Source organism: Podarcis muralis, chromosome 1 (assembly GCF_964188315.1).
Source record: "Podarcis muralis chromosome 1, rPodMur119.hap1.1, whole genome shotgun sequence".
In the NCBI taxonomy this organism is placed as follows: domain Eukaryota; kingdom Metazoa; phylum Chordata; class Lepidosauria; order Squamata; family Lacertidae; genus Podarcis; species Podarcis muralis.
Window position 1 is genome coordinate 40914418 of NC_135655.1, and position 23725 is coordinate 40938142.

Consider the following 23725-nt stretch of genomic DNA (forward strand, 5'->3'; position numbering starts at 1 on the left):
GACCCCACTCCCACTCCGCGATATCCCTCCACCCCCCCCTCCACCATTTGATCAAGGGTGAGCCTTTCAAAGAAATTCGAAGGGACGCAATGAGACTGTCAGAAATCTAGGAAGGCATTGGACTATATTTTTCAGGCACTCTTGTTAACTCTTAGAACTTCTTCCCTCCAGAGTTATTGGAATATTAATGCTATTTATTATATATTATGCATCTAAATAAATAAATACAGTGGGCGCTCGGGTTGCTAACATGATCTGTGCAGGATGCACGTTCGCAACCTGCAGTGGCACGTCTGTGCACGCGCGGGTTGTGATTCGGCGCTTCTGTGCATGCACGAAGCACGATTTAGCACTTCTGTGCATGCGCAACCACCAAAACCCGGAAGTAACCTGTTCTGGTACTTCCGGGTTTCGGTGGGTCCATAACCCAAAAAAAAAACAACCCTCAACCTGAAGCGTCTGTAACCTGAGGTATGACTGTACTAGACACTAAAAGTATAGAATCAAGAAAAAATGAATATAAGCAAGCTGCAGACATAATCTAAATAAACAGGAACGTAAGGAAAACAAAAGAGGTACAGTACAGGAAGACAATGGAGAAAGCAATACAATGGTTGAATTTATTAAAGTATGTATGTTTGCCAACAGGCAGTGCCAGTTTCCCTCTTTTGTATGCTCTTTGTGACATTGTATGAGTTGGCTTACTGTGGTCATAGTGTAATGATTATAACTGTTATTCAAATATATTTCAGTTTATTGTTATAATTTCAGATTAATATGTTGCTAAACTTTCAACTGGGAGAGGATTGTCCTTGCCCAGAGGAGATTCAGGAAGAGTTATATGAGTTTCACGATGATCTCCTAATCCATTGTGGTAAGTGATTGCCTATTTTGGGTGGAGCATATTATTGCTGAGATTCCACTTATTGTGAAATGTTAATTCCTGCAGTTTTGTTTTGGTTTATTGACTTTTCCTGGCAAACATGATATTGATTAATTAAAACTGAAAACTGCAAAGATAAAAAAGACACCATAAAAGTTAATTAGAATTATCTTCCCACATGTTCTCTAGAAAAACAGGAAGGCATAAATATTTACACTCAAAAATGTTTTGGGGGCAGCAGTAGATCTCAAAGAACTTGTATCTGAAAACATTCTCTCTCCTTTACTTCTTCCTTTTAAGTAAATGCCAGCTATTCACTCCTATGGGGGAAATAATCTAATGCAAAGTGCACAGACATACATTGTACCCAAAGCAAGAAGTTCACAAAATATATAGAGGCCCTCTTCTTCCCATTCACCTGATCTTTATGTGTATTCTAAATAACGTTAGCTGTGAGCTTGTGTCATATTGCTGAATAACTGAAAGAGAAGATTGGGGGGGGGGGTGTACCAGATCCTATTCTACTCCTCAACCCCCAGGAGCATATTTTCAGAGGTCATGGGGGTGTGGCAGAAAGAAGGGAAGGCAGAAAAACCCATTCTGTGAATGGAATGGGAAGTTAAAGTTCAGAGTTGTATAGCATTACTACACAGTACGCAAGTCTGTTTAAATTATTTAAGAAAACATGTATTTTCAAGACACACAAGTAGCTCAGAAATTCTTGAGTTAAGCATTGATGGTGCTCAGTAGTATTAAACTGTTTGTTCGGTGTAGTGCCTAGAAATATATAAGCAGAGCATATTCAAAACATGCATATTCAGAACACATTTTAGCCAGTCATCATCTTCATTTCTCACCCATCAACCAGTCTTTTACTCACAACTTGAGCACACACCCCCCAAAATGGCAATAATACCTTTTACATTTCAGATGTGTACAGTTGAAAAGCACTTTTAGCTTACATCAAGAGTGTGATATGTCTATCAAGGAGCTGAGCCAGTCACCCACCATATCCTCCCCACTTCTTACTGTGTATGTTGCTCTGCGTATGAGAGATTCCAGCTGCAGTAACTCCTTCCCTTCTCACTGGTCTACCATGAGTGGAGAGCTGCAGTCACAGAAGGACTGTACACATCTAATTGTGTGCATGGGTGGGCCTCTAAAATATGTTTTTGATTATTATTTAAGCTTGGGACATCAGTTTAATATCATGGGAATTCTGGCAAAACACAAACTGCACTTCATTTCAAAATGAGTTTATTACCCATTAGGTATTCCATTAGAGGCAGAAGAGGAAGAAGAGGAAGATCTGTCATGGACTGGCAAGCTACGTTCATTGGTATATAAAATAAAAGGACCACCAAAAACAGAAAAGAGAGAACCTACAGAGGAAGAAGAAAAATATCCCAGTAAGAGCTTGAATTGTTATTCATACTAATTCATTTCATTTAATTTTTAGAGAAGAAAATAATACACCTGGAAGCAGGTGAACAGTGAGCTGTGAAGTATGCATGAATGAATATGAGCCAAGAACTTCCAGATTCCAATCTTGCCTTATATTTACACAAGGATAGTATTGATTCATTAATAGATGTACTGAAAGTAGCACCACTAATGATACATGGCATTGGGGGGGGGGGGGTTGTTAGGATAAGGTCGGTTTAATTTCCTGGCTTGTTCCAAAGCTGCTAATTGTAGTTTCCTCATTCAGAGGAAGTGAATGGTTAATGAGAGAATTTCTGCTTTTATTATGACGCAAGCAAGGAGAGGAATGAAGAGGCTGTGAACATTGGGGGAAAGGCTCATACATATCTTGTCTTGATATGTTATCCTTTGCAGGCATAATGAAATATCAATTAGTTTTTCGTTTACAATACATTTTGGTTATATGTGGGTTGTCTTTCAAAGCACCAGTGCTATAAACTGTGCTGAATACACCCACCAACTTTCCCCCCTGAGCCTTAGTGAATTCTTTCAGGCAGTCATCAATCACTTAGAGCTAATTAGTATGGCATACAGTAATTCCTTCCAATGTTTAATGACCTGCATAATACAGAATGAAAATAAATATAGGTAGAAATGAATGGCACTCTGTGCCTGGTTGTTCTGCAGGGATGTTTTTCGGGAGAAACTTGCAGCTGTTGTTGGGGCAGCTTCACTGGAGCTGTGATAATATTGGACCCAATCTATGATAGGTTCTCCAAGCAGGTTTAGATGACAAGATGACAAAAATGCTACACACTGTTGCTTTGTGAGGAATGTCATATCATTTAATATGGAAGGCTAAGGCAATGTTTTGCTGAGAGAGTGTCTTGAACATATCTTTTTAGCATCGTAAGGCTACAACTGACCTTTTTTAATCAGTAAGTTCGGCATAAAATGCAGATTGTGTAGCCCCCCCCCCCCCCCAATTTTTTTTTGAGGGGCTGGGCCCCCTTAATGTTCAGAGGGCCATGCATGCGATGTCAGGATGTCATGCAACATCACGTTGGGCCCCCTCAATCTTCTGGAGTAGCTGGTGCATCTGATGGAGGTGAATGGTGGGACTTCTATTCCAGCCACATCTGGATAGCTACAGATTCACCACTTTCCTCCTCTACAGACCACTTTTTAAATGTTGGCAAGGTTCGGTGTCTGGTGTTTTCGTAATACTACTAATGCATAATTTACAGTTAAGTAAGCTGGGATTCAGAGATAGCTTTGTAAAGGATGCATGGAATTTGATGCTCCGGTGGTTTATCCAGTCAACCATTAAAAATGAAACACAAATATATTTACTTCGGAAGTGTCCGTGTATTCAGGACCTCAGGAATTCTAGGTCACTGATGGCATGAAGCTAGCAATAGCTATTAAGCAGAGTTTGTAAAACATTTTTGGATATGCTATCTGCAGCCTCCTTTGGTTAGGGATAACATCACTCTGTATATGTACTTCACTAATCCTCTTCATAGAAGCTTATGATATACCGTCTCTTAAAATTCTTCTTTTTTTTTTTAAGCTTGGTGTGGTATAAAAGCAATATAAAATGCCATACAAAAACATGCTGATTTGAAAGCATATTTGACAGGGACATGCATGGCATAACCATAAATAAAATATTTTTGCTCCTTTGAAATTTATTTTCAAAAGAAGGAACATTATCCAGGACATTATGCCTCACAAAACTGACATTATTATTCATAATGATGAATGACATGAAAAAGCTGACCCCTTCATGATGGGTAGCTTATTTTGATCACATGGACTCTGATTTTAATTTAAGTGTTTGCTTTATTTGCATTAACCAAACAGATTTCAACAGTTTAACAGGACGTTTAGCAGTCGTTTGCCATTAGATCTGCATCTGTGGTTCCCAATGTGGGGCACACAGCCCATAGGGTGGCAATTTGATTTTTAAGGGGGGCAATTTGAGAATGAGTTATTAACAGTGAATGGCCTTTTAGGCTTCCTCCACGTGAATAGGAGTTCACTTCTTAATATTTTATTAAGGATTTTCTTGTTTTACAGAAGTGTAGTGCCTCATATATATTTTTCCCCATGTAACATTTTTACAAATCCGTTTCATTTGTTGAGGCATTAGGGGGAGAAGAAAATAAAAATAAAAATAAAAAAAGGAGAGAAAAGAGAAAGGGGGTGGAGAGAGGGAAGATGGATAAGGGTGGGATTGGGTGGCGGTGTTTCTATTATGTTTAATGTATGTAGAGTTTGGTGTCAGCGTGCTTGTGTTGTTCACTTGTGTTCCTTTGGTGGTGAGAGAGGTTGGGGTTGGCCTAGGGTGTGATTGTTTGCTTGTGATTGGCTGTGGTGATCTTTGTTTTCGTGTGTGAGTGAGGTGGGTGGGTGTTTTGGATCAGGTTAGCCATATTGATTTGTATGCTGTTGGTGGATTATTGTCATTGTCCTGTTGGGCTGTGTGTGTGATAAAGGGGAGCCATACCGGGGTGAAGGCATCTTCTTCTGTTTGTCCCCGTGTCAGTTTCAGTTTATTAGTTAATTTTTCTAGTAGGGCTGTTTCCCATACTATTTGATACCATTGGTCCATGCTTACTCCTGACAGGTCTCTCCAGTGTCTGGTTATGGTGTTTCTGGCTGCTGAGAGCAGGTGGGTTATGAGTTCTTTGTGGTGTAAATGGGCATTGTTGTCTTGGAAGATGTTTAGTAGGGCCAATTCTGGGGTGGTGTCTATTACTTGCTTAGTTATTTTACAAATTTCTTGTATGGCTGTTGTCCAGAATAGTTGGATTTTGGGACACTCCCACCACATGTGGAAGTATGTGCCTGTGGAGGTGCACCCTCTCCAGCATTTTGGTGAGGTTCCTGGGTGTATTAGCGCTAGTTTCCTTGGTGTTAGGTACCACCTGTAGGTGAGTTTCAGTGTGAGTTCTTTTCTTTTCGTTGATATGGATTTAAAGGGGGGTTTAGACCACATTCTGGTCCATTGAGTGGGGTTTATCTCATAGCCTATGTCATTCTCCCATTGATTTTTGATTGCGTCTAGGGGATTTGCGAGATTTTGGAGTAGTATTTTGTATATTGCGGATACCATCCCTTTACCGTTTCCCTTTGTTGTTAGGAGGAGGTTTTCGAAGGTTGTCAGGGGCCTAGTTGCTGCTGATTTTACTGTTGGGTTGTTTAAGAGGGCATGTAGTTGGTGTTGTGTTAACCAGGGCATTTGGGTGTCTTCTAGTTTGTCTTGTATTTCTTGTGTTGACAAGGGTTTGTTATTTTTATAAAAGTCTATTAGGCGATACAAGCCTTTGGTTCGCCAGGTTTTTATCTTGAGGTTTTGTGCTGCATGGTGGAATAATGGGTGGTGTGCCAGGGGGATTAGTGGGGATGGGGTTGGGGATAGTTTGCCTATTTGTGTTTTCCATGCTTTGAGCATGGTCTGTGTGTACCTGTTAAGTGTTGTGGGAATTTTCTTTAGTTTGTTTGGGAGGAGTGGGTATGTTGTGGTGCAGGTGTTTTCAATTGTGTCCCTCTCTAGGTGTACCCATTGTTTTGTCTCATCTTCTAGTATATATGGGATTATATGGCGTATTTGGTTGGCGTTGTAATATGCTTCTATGTTGGGGATTCCCCATCCTCCTTCTGAGGTGGGGAGGTGCAGGTATTTGGGGCTTATTCTTGGTTTTTTATGTGAGAAGATGAAAGAGTGTAGTTTTCTCTGCCAACTGTGAAGTTGGGTTGAGGGGATCCAGATTGGGAGGGTTTGGAATAGGTAGGTTAGTTTTGGGAGTGTGATCATTTTGATCATGGCTATTTTGTCTGAGAGAGTGAAATTCATGTTATTCCATCTCTTTAGGTCTTTGTTAATTTGTCGCCACAGGGGCTTGTAGTTGTGGAGGTATAATTTATTGAGGTTTCTGGTTATTTGTACCCCTAGGTATCTGAACTTGGTGTGGCAAAGTTTTATTTTGGTGACCTTCGTGAGTTCTTTTTGGGTGTGAGGAGGGGTGTTGAAGCACATAGCTTCTGACTTTGTGAAATTTACCTGTAGGCCCGACACCATTGCAAATGCGTTGAGTTCTCTGATTAGGGAGGTTGCTGTGCTTATGGGGTCTGGTGTTGTGACCATTAGGTCATCTGCAAAGAGCCCTAATTTATAGGTCCTGCCTTTTATTTCCACTCCCTTGATGTCTGCGGCTGCTCGGATGCGGATTGCTAGGGGTTCCAGAGCCAGGATAAATAAGAAGGGAGACAGTGGGCATCCTTGTTTCGTGCCTCTTTGGATAGCTATAGTGTTAGAATCCATATTGTTAGTTCTGCATTTTGCTGAGGCTTGGGAGTATATTTGTTTGAGGATTTGTAGGAAGTTGGGGCCAAATTTCATGTTAGTTAGTACTGCTAATATGTATTTCCACTCCAAGCAATCAAAGGCTTTGAGTATGTCTAGGGACATAATTGTCAATGGGAGTTTGGTTGCCTTGCTGTGTTCGATCAGGTTCAGTAGTTTCCTGATGGGGTCTGTTATATTGCGGCCAGGGACAAAGCCAGTCTGGTCTGGGGCTATTAACTTGTGTAGGAAGATTTTTAGGCGGTTGGCCAAGATTGATGTGAATATCTTGTAGTCTTGGTTTATTAATGAGATTGGGCGGTATGATTCTACTTTGAGGCTGTCTTTTAGTGGTTTTGGGATGGAGACTATTTTGGAGTGGGTCCAGGTTTTGGGGATGGGGCCTCCTTTTATGATGTCGTTGAATAGGCGGGTCATGTAGGGCATCAAGGGTTCTTTGAATTTCTTATAGAATTCTGCTGTGAAGCCGTCTGGGCCTGGGGCTTTGTGTGGTTTCAAGTTTTTGAGGACCGCATCTATTTCCTCTGGGGTGATAGGGCTATCCATGAATTCCTGTTCCTCATCAGTTAGGGTAGGCATGGTCAGTCCTGCTAGAAATTTTTTGATTTCCCTCTCTGGTGGGTTATGGGAGGTGTATAGGTTGGAGTAAAATTCTGCAAATTCTGAAATTATTTCTTTGGGGGAGAATGTTATGTTGCCGTCTTTTTTGGTGATGCAGTGTATTCTTGTTTTGAGTGCTTTTTTCCTACATCTATTTGCTAGTAATCTGGAGTTTTTCCCTCCATATTCATAGAAACGTTGTTTAGAGTATAGAATGTTGATCATTGTTTTGTTGATTTCTAAGGAGTCTAGTTCTCTCCTTTTCTGTTCTATAAGTTTGAGGAGTTTTTTAGATCCTGTTTGTTTGTAGCGTGATGAGAGGGCTGTGATGTCTTGTTCTATTTTGCTAATTTTTGAGGAGGTTTGTTTTTTAAGGAATGTTTTCTCTTTTATGCAAGCTCCTCTGGTGACCGCTTTCATTGCGTCCCATAGGAGGGGGGTTGTTGTATTGTTTACATCGTTTTCTTTGAAGTAGTTTTGGAGGGTTTTTGTGAGACTCTCTCTAATTTGTTTGTTTGTAGTTAGGATGGGACTGAAGGACCAGGATGGGGTGGTTTGTGTTCCTTCTCCTATTTTAACAGTGACTTCTACTGGGGCGTGATCTGTGATTTTAATGTTACCTATGTTTGTTGATTCTACTGAGGGAATCAGACCCTGTGTGAGTAGAATGCTGTCCAGTCTGGACACTGTATCATGGCGTCCCGATTGGAATGTATGGCTGATGTCTCCCGGGTTTTGCTCACCCCAAATGTCATAGAGACCCCTGTTTTTTAGCATTTTTAGTAACTTGTAAGAGTTCCTGGTTGTTGGGGGTTTCCTTCGGAGGAAGGTTGCCCATGGGGTTGTGGGGTGGATATCTTTCAGGGATATACCTTTCATATTTAGATTGAGGTCCCCTCCTAGGATTGCTTCCCCTTCAGAGAAGGAGAGGAATTTGTTTAGTGTTTTCTGGAAGAATTCTAGTTGTTTCGTGTTTGGGGCATATATGGAGCCGATTGTCAGTTTGATTTTGCCATCTAGTGTCCCTTTAGCGAAAATGAATCTGCCTTTTTTGTCCTTGAGGACTGTTGTGGCAGTGAAGTTCAGGTCCCTACTGAGTATTATGGCTACACCACGGGCTTTCCCTGAGCCTCGTGCGACCCACTGTTGACTAAAGCGGGGGTCGCTCAGGAGTTTGCTGCCTTTGGGTGGATTGTGTATTTCTTGTAGGAAGGTGATGTGTGGTTTCATGGTGTTTATGTATGAGGTGATGCGTTTTCTTTTGATGGGGTTTCCCAGCCCCCTCACGTTTAATGTAATTGCTTTTAGGTTAGCCATTTTGTTTATCTATTATGTGGGGCGATTCCCTGCCAACCCGTTCGGGTTGTCTTGTGTCTCTCTCTTCGTGTTGTTTAAAGAACCAGTGGGGTTGCGCTGACCTAGGGTGTGGTGGGTGGGGGGCTAGTAGGATTAGAGTGAGATTTGGGTTAAAGAGTAGGGGGTAAGTTGTAGGGAGTTTCCTATATGTAGTCATATAGGTGTTTGTTTGGGGTATTTTGGGCCATCTGGCATTTAGCCAGTTGGTCCTAGGTCTCAGCTGGTGTGGAAGGCCGTGTTCAAGGACAGGCCGTCCCCCCTGTTGTCTGCGATAGGGGGTGATCAGCGAGACAGTGTGAAGTGACTTTGTAACGTCGCTGTCAGGTATAAGGTTTGTAAGCAGTGTTGCCAGTATTATGAGCAACATTGTTGGTGTGTTGGGGTGGGGATGTGGGTGCTGGTACGCTCTGGTGCCACCATAGTGCTGGTTGGGTATCAGATTTTAGCCTGATTGTGGGTTGTGTTATTAAGGTTGGAGTTGTTTTTCCTTAGTATGGAGTATGAGGATGTTGAAGGTGTGGGTGATGGGGAATGTGGTTGAGGTCGTCTGGACTGGTGTTGGGGTGGGGATTTCTGTGGGGGTGCGGGGCTGGGGGGGGTGTTGATGGTGTTAACTAAATCTATGTTTTGGGGGGGGAGGGGAAAAAAGGGGGGGGGAATCACCAGTCCTTCAGTTTGTGGTTTTTTCCTGGTTGCTTCTTTCAGCCGGGGTTGTTGTTGTTGTAGGGTTGTCCATCTGCGATGAGTTGGTTTGGTTGATCTTGGTCTGGTTTCTTGTGTCGTATGGCCGGCGGGACGGTTCTGAGCATGATGCTTGCCTGTATTGGTTTGCGTTGTTGCGCCGCTTCTGTTGTATCTTTTTCTTCTGTACCATTGTCCAGTTGTTTGCTGTTGTTTCCTCGTGGTTGGGGCTGTCGCTTGGTGGGTTTGTCGGTTTCCATTCCGGCGGGAGGTCGAGTTCAAGGTTCTTTAGTAGTTGCAGGGCCTCAGGTATGTTGGTAGCCATGTGTTGTGTTGTGTTCGTTGTTACAATGAGGCGGAAGGGGAAGCCCCATCGGTATTTGATCCCTGCTTGTTGGAGACGCTGGGTGCATGGGCGCAGGCTTTTCCTCCGGTTTAGGGTATCCTGAGATAGGTCCTGTAAGGCCAGAATGGGGGTTTCTCCATATCGAAGGTTGCTTGAGTTTCTGAGTTGGTGCCATATTTCTTCCTTCTTTCGGTAGCGTGTGAAACATACAATGATGTCTCTCGGGGGGGCGCTGGGTTTTGGCATAGGTTTTAGGGCTCTGTGAGCCCTCTCCAAGTCCTCTGCCTCAAGTTTCAGGCTTGGGATTGTGTTTTTCAGCCAGCGTATAATTAGGTCTGCTGGGCTTTTCTCCTCTGTTTTTTCAGGAAAGTTGCGGAAGCGGATGTTACAACGTCTATTGCGGTCTTCAAGGTCGGCTTGCTTAATTTTCATCTCGTTGTGTTCTGCTTCCATTTGGTTTACCAGTTCGTCCAGTTTCTTGTTCACACGTGCGTTCTCCTCCCGGTATTGTTCTATTATTCTTTCTTGCATTTGGTTCTTGTTCTCTAGAGCTTCCACTTTGGAGGTTAGATTGTTGATTAGTACCTGCATGGGAGCCATTGTGGCCTTCAGTGCTTCTTCTAATCGTGCTTCCATTTCCCTCAGATCTCGTTTCGTTATTGGGTGGTCATCATCTTGAAGGGGAGCTACCATCTTAGCATTGTTTGCCATCTCCCTGGTTGGTGTCATCTCGGTCTCCCTGATGGTTTTGGTTTGAGGTTGGCTTGGCGTCCTCTTGGGGTTGGGCGTGTGGTGGTTAGGAGTTGTGGCAGTGGTGATTCCTGGGTATTGTTGGGTTGCTGAGCTGATCAGGCTTTGTTGGCTGGTGGCTTTTACAGAGCGTTTCGATTAGGTGGTCATTTGTGTCACTTCTAGCCTGTGTTTTAAGAACTTCTCTAGGGCTTCTGTAGATGCCTCAGCGGTGCCGCCGAGGCGGGGGGGGGGCAGGTAAGTAGAGATGGGTATACTAACGGACAGACAGTTCATATAAAGGGAAGGGGGTTAGCAGGTAGAGATGCAAGAGATTAGAGGGTATATGTTTAATTTTCCTCCATTTTTAATTACTTTCCCACAAGCAAAAAATAACAACAATAACCAGGGGGAAATATTATTCTTAAGAAAAACAAATCAAACAAAACCATGCAGTTATTTTTTGTTCTCCAAATGGGTATATGGAGGAAATTTTTGTTTTAAAAGAGAGTGGTGGTCGTAGCTGGGGGCGAAAGATTCCCCCCTCAGGAGCAGGCGAACAAGAGCTTTAAAAAGAGAAAGAAAAGAAGAATAATTGTATGGCTCTGCTCTGTCTTTTAAAAAATAATAATAATAATATGTCCCCCCAACCACCGCCACCACTCTCCGTCTGCAGAAAAGCAACCAAAAATGTACGGGTAAAAGATAAAAATGAGAATTAAAGGTAAAAAAAAAAGGGGGGGTGTCTTTAAATAAAGCTTTTTATTTTTTTTTTTTTTTTAAATGAGTAAAGTATAGGTAAAAGAGGGTAGGTAAAAGAGAGTGGAAAGTCTGGGGCGGAGTGGCAGTCCCAGGAAATGGCCTGTGATGGTTCAGGGCTGTTTTCTGGGTACTGCCATTTTAAATCTTAAGAGGGGGGTTTGAGGTGGAAATAAAATGAGGTTTAAATTGAGGATGTGTGTGTGGAAAAGTGTGTCTTTAAATAGTGAGTAGAAAAGATAGAAATAAAAGTAAAGATTCAAATAAAGGGTGGCTGCAGCAGCAGTGGCCCCTCTTTTAAAAAGAAAAGTGGTAAAAGTAGGTATATGGGGGGGAGGGATAAGAAAGATGTATATATATATTTTCTTTAAAGGGAGGGAGGGAGGGGGAGGAAAGGGTTAAAAAAAGGGGGTGTTAAAAAAAAGGGGGGGGGAGGTTGTTTTTTCTTTTCTGTGGTCTCCTTTGTTATGCAGCTTCTCTGTGTTCTCCTTGCCGCTGGAGCTCCCGGTAGGGCTCAGCCACGTGCGTTTTTGTTTTTTTTTTCCTTCCTCCCCGAAGCCTATTTTGCCTTCACCGTGCTCACCTACCTCTCCTCTGCTTTCCCGTCGGCAGAGATGGGGGCAGCAACGGTAAATTTGGGGCTCCTTTTTCTTTCTTTCTTCTTCTTCCTCTCTCTCCCTTTCTTTCTCCCTCTTTGCGTTAGTTCCACTGTCCTCCGGGTTTTGGAGCTCCTCTCGGCTGTTGGGGGGGGGGTCGGGTGCCTTTCCGGCTCAATCAAGGTCGTGGGGGGGTGTTTTGGCTCCTTTGATAGATGCCCGGGCACCCCCAATTCCTCTCCGTTGGCAGTGCTGGCAGCAGCAGTTCTGGGGGGTCCGGGAATCGGTCACCAGAGCCTTTTACTCTGGCTGGCTTCAGGAGCTCTTTTCTTCTGCTGCTGCCGCCATGCTGCCTCGCCGGAAGTCCTCAGGAGTTCACTTCTTGAATAATAAGAATGTTTGAATGTTCGGGGGGCGTTTTCAGGATTTTAGAGGTGCTTAGGTGGGGCATGGCCAAAAAAAGGTTGGGGACCACTGGTCTACATTGACAAACTACATAGCTTACAATCAGCTGGCAAACCAGAATCAGAAGCCATGATTTGAAGTGTCTTATGTGTTATCAGAATTGACAAGCCATAGTTTTCGCTAGTACTGAACCAAAATTTAATGCAGGGGGTGAATTCTCAGGCAAATTTTGGAAACTGAGACAAAACTCATCTCCAGCACTGGGAGAGGGGCTGTGGCAGCTACCATTCTCCCTCCCCAAAAAAGCCCTGGAGAGGCTTCCTGTTTTGCAGCGAACAAAGCAAGTCGCCCTCTTGGGTGCTCCGGTGCCCAGGAGGGGTCCCAGATGGAGATTAAGGGAGGGGGTAAGGGGCATACCTCCCCTAAATTTTCAAGGGTATTGAAAGGGCATGACCCACGGTCATCCATTAATGCCTTTTTTTGTCTGTGAGCGGGGGTGGAAATCAATGGCTCTGTCCAAGGACTGCCCCCAGCAAGCTACCATGGTGAGCTGCGGAATACCTTTGAATTCAGAAACAATTGGCAAGCGAAGAAGCACCCCCTTGAAAAGATCCTGCAGGAGAAAACCATCTGCTTGGAAAGGTTTTGAAATGATGAAAGACGCTAATTTTTGCTTTGGTTGAGCGGTGGAAGGAGGGGAGGCAATATTTTAAGTCATGGGGTTTGGGGGTGGGGGTGGGGATCTGCGTTATCTACCCTTCCCTAAAGCAATGGAATGTAAAGTTTTCGAGGAGAGTGGACTTTAAAGATACCTCTTTGCGATGGATTTCTTTTATAAGTAAGGACTTTGCCTGAAAGAAGATGGAGAGTAATAACCTTGAATGATTTTGACCACCCCTTGGAACTTCGTATTATGAAATAGAAACAGTAAAGAAGAAAAGATTGGTAACAGCTGGATTGACTGTCTGTTAAGCATTCAGAAGAGAATAAACTGTGGAGTTGGATGTAATGAAACTGAGGATCGGCAGGATGGGCTGCAAGAAGATGTATTGGTTTGCGTGGACGGGGGATGGAGAGGAGATATGGATTTTGTTGAGATTACATCAGCCCACCCACCTGCTCTCGAAGCTTGAAGTTGAAAATAAGAACAGTGAAAGTATCAGGATGGACCACGATGTATACCATCTTGACGGCTTCTGAGGCTTTCAGACAGAGAAGAAGAGATAGGGATTATGTTTATTTATTTATTTATTAAGGAGCTGGTTGTATGTAAAACTGAGGGTTAAAATTGGCAAAATGTGAAGGGTGGGTGATGCTGGGGGATTAGCAGTGTTGGGGGGGTGGAATGTATATTATTTATTTATACAAAAAAAATTCTAGAGGTTTCATTTTCACCCTCTGCATGCAGCACCAGTGAGGCTGAGTTGTTTATTACTGGAGGCAGATGTCAGACAGCAATGCTTAAGGCCATGTTAGGGAGGAATGCGTGTATGTTGCCTGGGATGAAGCAAGATCTGTTTTTCTCAGGCAAAGTTTTACCCAAGAGGTATCAGAAGGAAATGCTTCAAAATTGATGAATGACTATTGTAGATAAAAGAGGATTTACTCTACTCGACTATTTTGAGGACAGGTTATAGCAACGCATAAAAGCCATAGCAGAAATTGGTAATTGAACATGTGATGTGTAGGAAGAAGGGACGAATGTATTTTGAAATTATAGTTGGAAAAGTTATTTTATTGGAAGCAGGAAAGGAGGGAGGAAATTAAAAGGGACATTGGGGGTGGGTGGGAAGTTAGCTTTTAAATGTGTATTGAATTTGTATTAATTTGGTGACAATTTGTTAAAAATTATGGAAAATCAATAAAAAAATAATTGGCAGACAAAAGCCCCTGGAGAGATGCTGTGAGCTTTGGGGGACAGGGAAATTGCCTCCACCCCCCCCACCCCCACAAGAAACCATCTCTGAACTATACTATGGAATCATGGTGAGAGCCGCTATCTAGTAATAGCCAGACCCTTTCTCCCAGCAGTTAATAATAGTATTTTCTGAATAATTTTGGTAGTCATTGATAATTCAGCTTTAAGGTTACTGAATTCAAAGAATCCTTTTAAATTATGTCTTTTCAGTGGATAATAGTTTGTGTTTTCTTTTCTCCTCAAACCCCCCCCCCCACCTCTATTGCAGCTACTCTGAAGGAGTTAATATCTCAAACTATGGTTCGCTGGGCTCAAGAAGATCAGATCCAAGATCCAGAATTAGTTCGTATTATGTTTAACCTCCTTCGAAGGCAGTATGACAGCATTGGTGAGCTGCTTCAGGCTCTGAGGAAATCCTACACTATAAGTGCTACATCTGTGCAGGACACAATCAACTTATTAGCAGCGCTGGGTCAAATTCGTTCCCTCCTCAGCGTCAGAATGGGAAAAGAAGAAGAATTGCTTATGATTAATGGCCTTGGGTATGAAATAAACATTTTATTTGTATGTTTTAAATAAAAATTAAATATTGAAATATTAAACTTACGGCCCTAGTTATAATAGTAGCTTAAGCCCGTATAAAACCTAATTTTGTACATGTGCTACAATATTGGTTTGGTTCAATTATGAATGAATAAATTAACTTTATACAGTCATATCTTTGTAATTGCTCTTTAATTCTGAACCTTAAAAATGCAGTGCTTTTTCTGTGTGCTTGATAAACACAGATCTTGCAGGAGAAAGAATGATTGTTTTTGTTGAATTTCTTCTTATCCCATTTAGAGATATAATGAACAACAAAGTATTTTACCAGCATCCTAACTTAATGAGAGTCCTGGGTATGCATGAGACAGTTATGGAAGTAATGGTAAATGTGCTTGGAGGAGACAAATCTCAGGTAATTTCACAAGTATTTTTGCTGTGATTGTTATGAAGCATGCCTTCTGTAGCTAGAAGGAACTGCAGGTAAAGAATAGTATATTTATCTTGTGCAGTACAGAGTATGAGCTGTTAGCTCCATGGATGATGAGAATTGCATAGGCAAGGTTTCTTGCACTAAAGATGGACTATAAAGAACGCACATACAAAAAAGAAGTTGGAAATTGAGAATTAAAATGCTTCAGCCAAGCTGGTTCTAAGCAGCATGCCAATACTATATATTAGTAAAATATTCTTCTACTGGGAGCACTTGCGGAAAATGACCCCCCCCCCCCAATATTCGGAATACACACATAAGTTCGCATATAAGCCCAAATAATTGAAACCTGCATTCAGTTGCACACATAGGGGTTACTGTGTAATGTGTGTTTAACCTTTTTACTTACTGAAATTTTATCAAGAATATTGTGTTCTCCTGTAGTGTACAAAAGGTGAGAAAAAGATGTGCATGTACTTTAAGCATTACAGTGTTAATGGGAACACAGTGCAGGTGTTGACATATACCTGTTAAAACTGTAATGTGTTAAGAGGTCTCAAAAGTTGCAAAGTAAAGGCTCCAAGGAGGAAAATGTGTGAAAATAGTTCCAGAAAATGTGTTAGTTGAGCATTTTAAAGTCCTATCTGTATGTGGGGAATAGTTAAGCATATGTGTTACACTTTCCATGAGTTAATAGGATTTTAGAAAGGCTTAATTTGGGGAGGGATTCACCCCCCAAAGGCACACTCCTCCATTGTCTCCTGAGACAGACGGGCACCAACAAATTATGATGGTTTTGTGAATATTTTTTTCGATTGGCTTCGGGATTTTACCTGTGTTTGTCTATAAGTTTTATTTGTACACCACTTTTTGATCAAGAGGGTAAAAATTTTCTAATTGAATAAACATTGGACTTCTGAAGCGGTACAGTGCAATGTTTTATTTCTCTGTATGCGTACTCTTGAGCTTTGGAGGTTGGGGTGCAGATCTCAGTACATTAAAACCTCTCTTAGTTGTGAATCAGTTGTAAATCAGTGCATATGAATGAGGAAAGGGTTGTATGTTGCTGAGCTTGGCCTGCCTTAAGAAGAAGAAGAAGAAGAGTTTGGATTTGATATCCCGCCTTTCACTCCCCTTCAGGAGTCTCAAAGCGGCTAACATTCTCCTTTCCCTTCCTCCCCCACAACAAACACTCTGTGAGGTGAGTGGGGCTGAGAGACTTCAAAGAAGTGTGACTGGCCCAAGGTCACCCAGCAGCTGCATGTGGAGGAGCGGAGACATGAACCCGGTTCCCCAGATTAGGAGACTACCGCTCTTAACCACTACACCACACTGGCTCCTAAGTGTTGCTGTGATCTGTGTCTCATTTTGATGATGTAAAGAAGGTCTAGCAAACATGGAGCTTTGTACTTTTGTATTTTCTGGTTCAAAAATAATTCCTTATGACTTTTCTGCAGGAAAATCATTTGTCTGAAAAGAGTAACGTCATAATAGTCTTTCTAATATATCTTAAATCTGTGTTGTATGCAGTCCAGTTGAGCTTCAAAGTACAGTGGTACCTCGGGTTACGTACGCTTCAGGTTACATACGCTTCAGGTTACAGACTCCGCTAACCCAGAAATAGTGCTTCAGGTTAAGAACTTTGCTTCAGGATGAGAACAGAAATCTTGCTCCGGCTGCGCAGCAGCAGCAGGATGCCCCATTAGCTAAAGTGGTGCTTCAGGTTAAGAACAGTTTCAGGTTAAGTACGGACCTCCGGAACGAATTAAGTACTTAACCCCAGGTACCACTGTATGTTGCTTTTAAGATGATAGGTTGAGTGCCACAAGCACCTGAAATGGGTGCATGCCTATAAAATCATATGATTTTAATACAAGATACACAATGAAAAGGATGAAAAATAATTTTGTCTCATTTACTGAGAAAAGGGTGAGAGTTGACACGGCACATTTTTAATGCAGCCTTCCCCAACCTGGTGCCCTTTCCGTGTTTTGGACTCCATCTCCAATCAATCCCAGTCAGCACTGGTTGAGGCTTATTGGAGTTGTGGTTCAAACATCTGGGGGACGGCAAGTTGGGAAAGGCTTTGTCAATACATTACTGGGAGCACTTGGATGCTATGGTGTAAATATGGGATGGGATCAGGGCCGGGGGTGGCAAGGTGGGCCCCCACCAGGGGTGCCGGCAATAGGGGGCCCCCGCAAAATCGGCTAAAAATATGTCCATCAATATAAATATCAATTATTGCCTCATAAGAAATGGTTTTAAATAGAGGGTGAAGGAGAGTGGAAAGAAGAGCTAATTTGTCCGTGGCTAGGGGGCGCAATCTGGATGGTTCTGCCAAGGGTGCAAGATCACCTAGCTATGCCTCTGGATGGGATATAATAAAACAGTTGGATTATACCAGTAGGAGGTATTTCAACAGCATACCATTTATCAAGATTCAAGCTGCAGAATTCTAATGTTACTCTACTGCTGATATTTTAGGAGAGTGAACGATTATTGTGGCACTCTGCTGTTTGACACTTGAATGGTTGTAAGTTCTTACTCAGGCTGACAAATGTGTATGACAAATGTTTTATGATGACAGAAGACAATTGCTAATGGCTTTGAGTATTGACCCAGACATGCCCTCTATGGTGCAAATGGCTGAGAAAAAAACATTCTAATGCTTTTACTATTGGACAGAGATTACTGGGCTTGTCTTCTCTTAGCATGATGATGTAGAAATATTTATGAGGGTCTCATCTGCATTGATGATGCATGTGAAACTGCCATTTTATTATAAGGGCCTTTCAGATTAGGGTTGTGAATGCTTTCTGCATAGTAAGTATTGCAGGGGGGAGGATCACAGGGGACGGTTGATTCTTTTTCTTGGATTGGGCAAACAACTTTTTTATACCAAGGTAAGTAAAGTGGATCTTTAATAACAGCCTGAGACTTACCATGCTTCACTATTTCGGTTTTTGATGATGCAGTAAGGCACAGCACTAATTCTGATGCATCTATTTGCACTTTGCTTAGTTTCTTCATAATTTCCACACAGTGTATGTATATTACAGCAACTAACAACTCAGATATATATATATATATATTAGTAAAACCTTTTGGCTTCCACCTTCTTCAATTGCTGTGATATGCTGTAGCCAGTTCTAGAACACTGAGGATAGAATATTAAGGTGTTTGGTTTGGAGTAGCTGAGGTATGTCAGTTCTTATCCTCCAGACTGACACCATATGGTTTCAAGGTGTCAAGTCTTTAGACCCAGAACCCTTGTTTCAAATCTTCTAGGATCAGATAACTTTTCTATTGCAGTAATCAATAAATCAGAGAGATTGTGATTCTCTGAATTTAAGTGCTTTGCAACTGGTTGTTGAAGTGTTTTTTGTTTGATTGTCAAGACTGTAGATTCATGGTTCCTAAAACGACTCTGTAGGTTAGTTCTAGTTACAGGTAGGTAGCCGTGTTGGTCTGCCGTAGTTGAAACAAAATTTTAAAAAATCCTTCCAGTAGCACCTTAGAGACCAACAAAGTTTGTTGTTGGTTTGGCAAACCAACAACAAACTTAGTTGGTCTCTAAGGTGCTACTGGAAGGAATCTGTAGTTGTTTGAGAGCTGCCACTGGTGATGTTCCCACCAACAGCAGCCAGCTCAAGCTATGGTGGGATATTTTGGAGGGGTGAAAATAGAAAAGAGGCATCCAGGGATTTGCTGGATTGTAAGGCAACACATTAACAAGTAAAGGGACCGATCTAGGTCCCTCTGTTGTCCTAGCCTGGAGGTGGTGCAGCAAACATCTCCCTTCTGTAGCCGGCAGAACTATGGATGCCGTAGTGATTCTGCTGCTCTGCTCAGTCCTATGGCCAGATGTGATTATTAACTTTTATTTAATTGACATGAAGAGTAAGATTTATTAAAGCAAGATATAATTCCCCTGGCTGCATTATAGTTAGGTGTACATGCGTTATTTTTCTCTGAGTTTTCTTTTCATAAACTGGCAGCACAGACCACCTAAACTGTTCTCTGAACTGTTGATGAATTCAAAATAGAGGTTTTGTGTAATCACTGACTTGAACTGGTCCATTGAGCTGACATTTAACACATCTAGTTTACAGAGGCCTTTACTACCTGTTTTGTTTTCCCCCATGTTTCTTTCTCAGAAAAGGAGAGAGGGAGAGGAGATCAGTCGTGGTCTGTGTGGTGTTTGGTGGAGCCACAGAGCTGCCCTCCCAATAGCAGCACCAGTAGTAGCTTAGCTGGGTGGGACAGGTTTGGGGCTCCATGAGCTCAACAGTGGAGCCAATCCTGTGAGTGCTCCTCCCATTGCTGCCTTTGTGTGGCCCTGCTGTGTGGAGACAACTATTGCTGGTTTCCTCTTTAACCCTCTGAACTACCATCACCCCTAGAATCTGTTTAATAGACTTTGGGGGGATCATCTAGAGCATCGTGGGAGCTTCAGGGGACCTTAAGTGGATGAGAGATCCTTCCATCAACAAAAGGAGCACTTTTACTTGCAGGGGAGCAACACAGGATCCAAACTATCTGTCAGGAGTGTGTACAGGAGCTAGGACCTGTGACCAGTAGGACTTTGCAGGACTGGGGCCTTACTAAGTTTGTTCTGAAGAGGCAAGGCGCGGCCGCACAGGTGAGGCCAGTTGGTAACTCAGAGCACCTGGTGGCAAGAGCCAAAGGGAAATGCTGGCCTTATATCCCTTCCTGGCTCTTTCTACCAGGTGCTGTGAGTTACCAATCGGCCTCACCTGTGAAGCCATGCCTTGCCTCTTCAGAACAAACTTAGGAAGGCCCCAGTCCTGCGAAGCCCTACTGGTTACAGGGCCTAGCTCCTGCACGCACTCCTGACACTATTGTCTCCATTCCAAAGTTCTTAAACAGGTTTTGCCAGCACTTCATCATCAAGGGTACTCTGCCATGTGCACTGGAGATTCCCTTATTTCTGCAGACTGCATATCAGTTATTTATTCATTAGGAAATTGAGCAGAAATTAATGCTTCCTATTATTCGGCACTGTTCTTTTCCCTCCACAGATCGCTTTTCCAAAAATGGTAGCAAGTTGTTGTCGGTTCCTGTGCTATTTTTGTCGAATCAGTCGCCAGAACCAAAAAGCTATGTTTGAGCATCTAAGCTACTTACTTGAAAACAGCAGTGTTGGACTTGGTATGTTGTATAATTTTGATAGTCATTCACCTACATTTGCCATATCACAAGTTTAACTTATGGCCTTTTAGCTTTCGATTGTGCTACGATCTTGGTTTGGCGGTTTTTTATATGCGAATGGTTGGGTTTCATCTAAACTGCATTTAACTACTGCCCTCTGCTGCATACAAATCATAACTGCAAAGCAATCACTTTAATTACTGTGCATTATCATGTCTTTGCTACAGCTTCTCCTTCAATGAGGGGTTCCACTCCACTTGATGTAGCAGCTGCCTCAGTAATGGACAATAATGAGCTTGCACTGGCGCTGGAGGAGCCAGACCTTGAGAAAGTAATCACTCACTGTCTTAATTTCTTCTTCTTCTGGTCCCCTTATTTTATTGTCAGTCACGCCATGTATTACTTAACGAGGCTTAGTTTTCACTTGACATATATTTTTAACTTTTATTGTATGACTACGGTCCGTTCACTCTTAAGTAGAATAGTAAGCAGAAGGTAAAAATAAAATAAAATCTTGAGTTCTCTCATTTATAAATTGTTCTCAATATAGTAAATATATGAAGGATACTTTTTTTAAAAAAAGGTATGGTGGTGCAGAGCCATGGAGCCACATTCCTGATACAGATGGCATTGCTACATCTTACCAGGACACAGCAGGAGCAGGGCTACCTGGATACACCTGTGCAAGCACTGAGTTTGCTCTGCTAGGGTATAGCTTCAGCCCCAAACTTGCTGCTGCCCCACCCCATTTTCATCCAGGTAAGATGCAGAGTCAGGAGGGCAACTTGGCTGCTCAGCTTCACCACACTGGCCACTAATGTGTGTAAAATAAATAAGCAACTGCCCTACCTAAAAGTAAGCTTCTGGGAAGCCTTCAGAAAGTGAAAAGTGTTGGGAGAAGCTTTCATGATCAGAGTGAGGCCAGGCTATGAGCAGGACTGATTGCTACCTCAAGCCCTGATTGTTACCTCAAGCATTTGGTCAGGGACACTAGTGTTTGCGAGTGTCCTTGACTGAATGCTTGAGACGTCTATATTTCTGTCATTGTTGATCACTTCTTTGGGGGTGAATGCGTCTGGATTCAGTGCCACCCCGCTGAATGACTAGTGTTGCCAGAGCTAATATTCTCTTGGGCAATATAAAAATACCACAAGTGTTTTTCAGATTTCTTGGTATCGTGTTCTCCCCTGCCAATAATCAGTTTTGTGCCAGTTAGAAAAAAATCCATGTATGGAAAATAGTTTCTTTCTGCAAACAGATCCTTTCTTTTCTCAATTCAGAGCGGTAATCTCCAGTAAAATTAACTGTTCCACTCCTTCTACTCTTTCCAAAGATTTGCACATGGATTTTAAAAATTGAATCACCTTGTACTTTTAATTCATTGGAATAAACCTCCTGTAGATATTACCAGTGTTTGTGTTTGGCAGGTTGTAACGTACTTGGCAGGCTGTGGTCTCCAGAGCTGCCCCATGCTTTTAGCAACAGGATATCCTGACATTGGTTGGAATCCAATAGAGGGTGAACGATATCTGTCATTCTTAAGATTTGCTGTTTTTGTTAATGGTAAGTTTAGTTACTGGATTGACAAATATGTGAAAATGCATATTTTACTATGACTGAATCTCATGAATTCCTATCTTAGGAAAACAATTCACAAGCTTCATTCACAAAATCATAAGCTATTTTAACTGTAGGTTTTGGTTTTGGTCATTTGTTTTTATTCAAATTTTATTTGTTTTTATGCAGATTTACAGGTTTGAACTATAATTCCTTTTTTCCCCATTTTGGCTTTGTAAATTTTTGTCATGCCCTTCAATACTAACATTCCAAGGACAGCCAATGTTAATTGGGATAACAACAACACTGATCAAATGAGTAGCAGCAGATAAAATACACCAATATCCCCACAATATGTTTATTGAAGCATAAAATCCACTCCATCATACTTTAAAATAACAAAGGCTTTACCTGGTGCTGGAAAGACACCAGGTATGCCTCTGTGGGAAGAATATTCCAGATAAGGGCCTCTGCAAGGAAGAAGTTCCTTGCCCCAGCTGTTACCTGTGCTAAGCCAAACAGCAGAGGCACTAGGAGGAAGGCCTCTGATGATGGCCTCTGATTGTGGTTCCATTCTTTGAGGCTGAGGCTTTTCCTAAGATCAGTGCCTTAGTTATCACACAGAATGGCTCATTCAGATTTACTCTCCAATCTTTCCTAATGAGTTCTATCTTGGAGAACCAACATTTTGACACCAGAAGAAAATAACTAAAGCAAATCTGAATCAAAGATCTGAAATCTGAATGTTTAATTCTCTACACAAAATTTGGATTTTGGGTGTGTGTGCGTGTTCTTTTAAAAATAATGTATAGAGTTCACACAGCATTACTGTTTGGTTTTATTATTCATGTCAGTAAAATTTGCTTTTTTGTTTTTAGGTGAAAGTGTAGAGGAAAATGCCAGTGTTGTTGTCAAGCTTCTAATTCGGCGTCCCGAATGTTTTGGGCCAGCTCTTAGAGGAGAAGGAGGAAATGGTTTGTTGGCTGCTATGCAAGGAGCAATTAAGATATCTGAGAACCCAGCTCTTGATCTTCCCTCTCAGGGATATAAGAGGGAACTGTACGTGGATATACACAATACTTGACATTATTTTGGAATATGCCATTCAAAGTCTGCCTTGATGATGTGTCAGTTACAATAACATACCATACGGTAGAAAAGGACACTTAGCAATTGCTCTCACTTCTGTAACCATGTAGAAATACTTGGCATAATCAGATGGAAAAACAAAACAATACTCCCTGGATGTATTGCCTAGAAATCTTGCTACTCTAGAAGTATGGACATACATCTTTATATAACTGCAATACATACCGTTAAAGGCACAATTTCTTTCCAGTACTGCTGACCTGACCCTTCCATGAAGTAATTTGGTACTGGATATTATTTCTTAATACTAATGAATATGCACCCATATAATGCTTTGAATCGCTTTGTTTATTGAATTTGAGATTTCAGAAACAAAGTGTTAGGTATACTTAGGGTTATGTACAATGTTAATCCTCCTCACAGTAGACCCATTGGAAACAATAGACATGACTAATTTAGGGCCAATAATTTCAGGGGGTGTACTCTGAACAATCCCTGATCAACTAAGTAAAAGTTAGTCGAAATACAACCCTTACAGATATTTTATTTACATTTATTGCATCAATATGCTCTTCATCACTCTGCGTGCCTCTGAGCCAAAAATGGGAATATAAATAAACAATAACTCAAATCAGCAGGACTCCAGTTCATTTGTGCAGCCTCCTTTATCTACTGTTTGAGCTCAATAACGCTCCGTGAAGACCAGGGAATCCTCATGCCAGAGTCATGTGAAATGAGCTACTTTGAGAAGGGGTGTTTTAGAGTGAAGGAAGAAGTGGAAGAGAGGGAGGTGCACAACCATTCCCCACTTGTTGAGTCTCTGTTCCAAATTAGGAATTCTTCCTGTTAGGGAGCCAT

The 23725-nt window shown here is 42.0% G+C and overlaps 1 protein-coding gene across 14 annotated transcripts in view; it reads left to right on the forward strand.

Moving 5' to 3' along the window:
* The window catches only part of RYR3 (ryanodine receptor 3), a 293341-nt gene that overhangs the window by 158881 nt on the left and 110735 nt on the right, over positions 1 to 23725 (forward strand). For all 14 annotated transcript variants that reach the window (XM_077926602.1, XM_077926563.1, XM_077926598.1 and 11 more), the window contains exons 37-44: positions 772 to 874; positions 2155 to 2292; positions 14339 to 14612; positions 14914 to 15028; positions 20092 to 20221; positions 20449 to 20552; positions 21649 to 21784; positions 22657 to 22837. In XM_077926602.1, the coding sequence (XP_077782728.1) occupies positions 772 to 874; positions 2155 to 2292; positions 14339 to 14612; positions 14914 to 15028; positions 20092 to 20221; positions 20449 to 20552; positions 21649 to 21784; positions 22657 to 22837 (1181 nt within the window). The remainder of the gene's footprint in view (positions 1 to 771; positions 875 to 2154; positions 2293 to 14338; positions 14613 to 14913; positions 15029 to 20091; positions 20222 to 20448; positions 20553 to 21648; positions 21785 to 22656; positions 22838 to 23725) is intronic.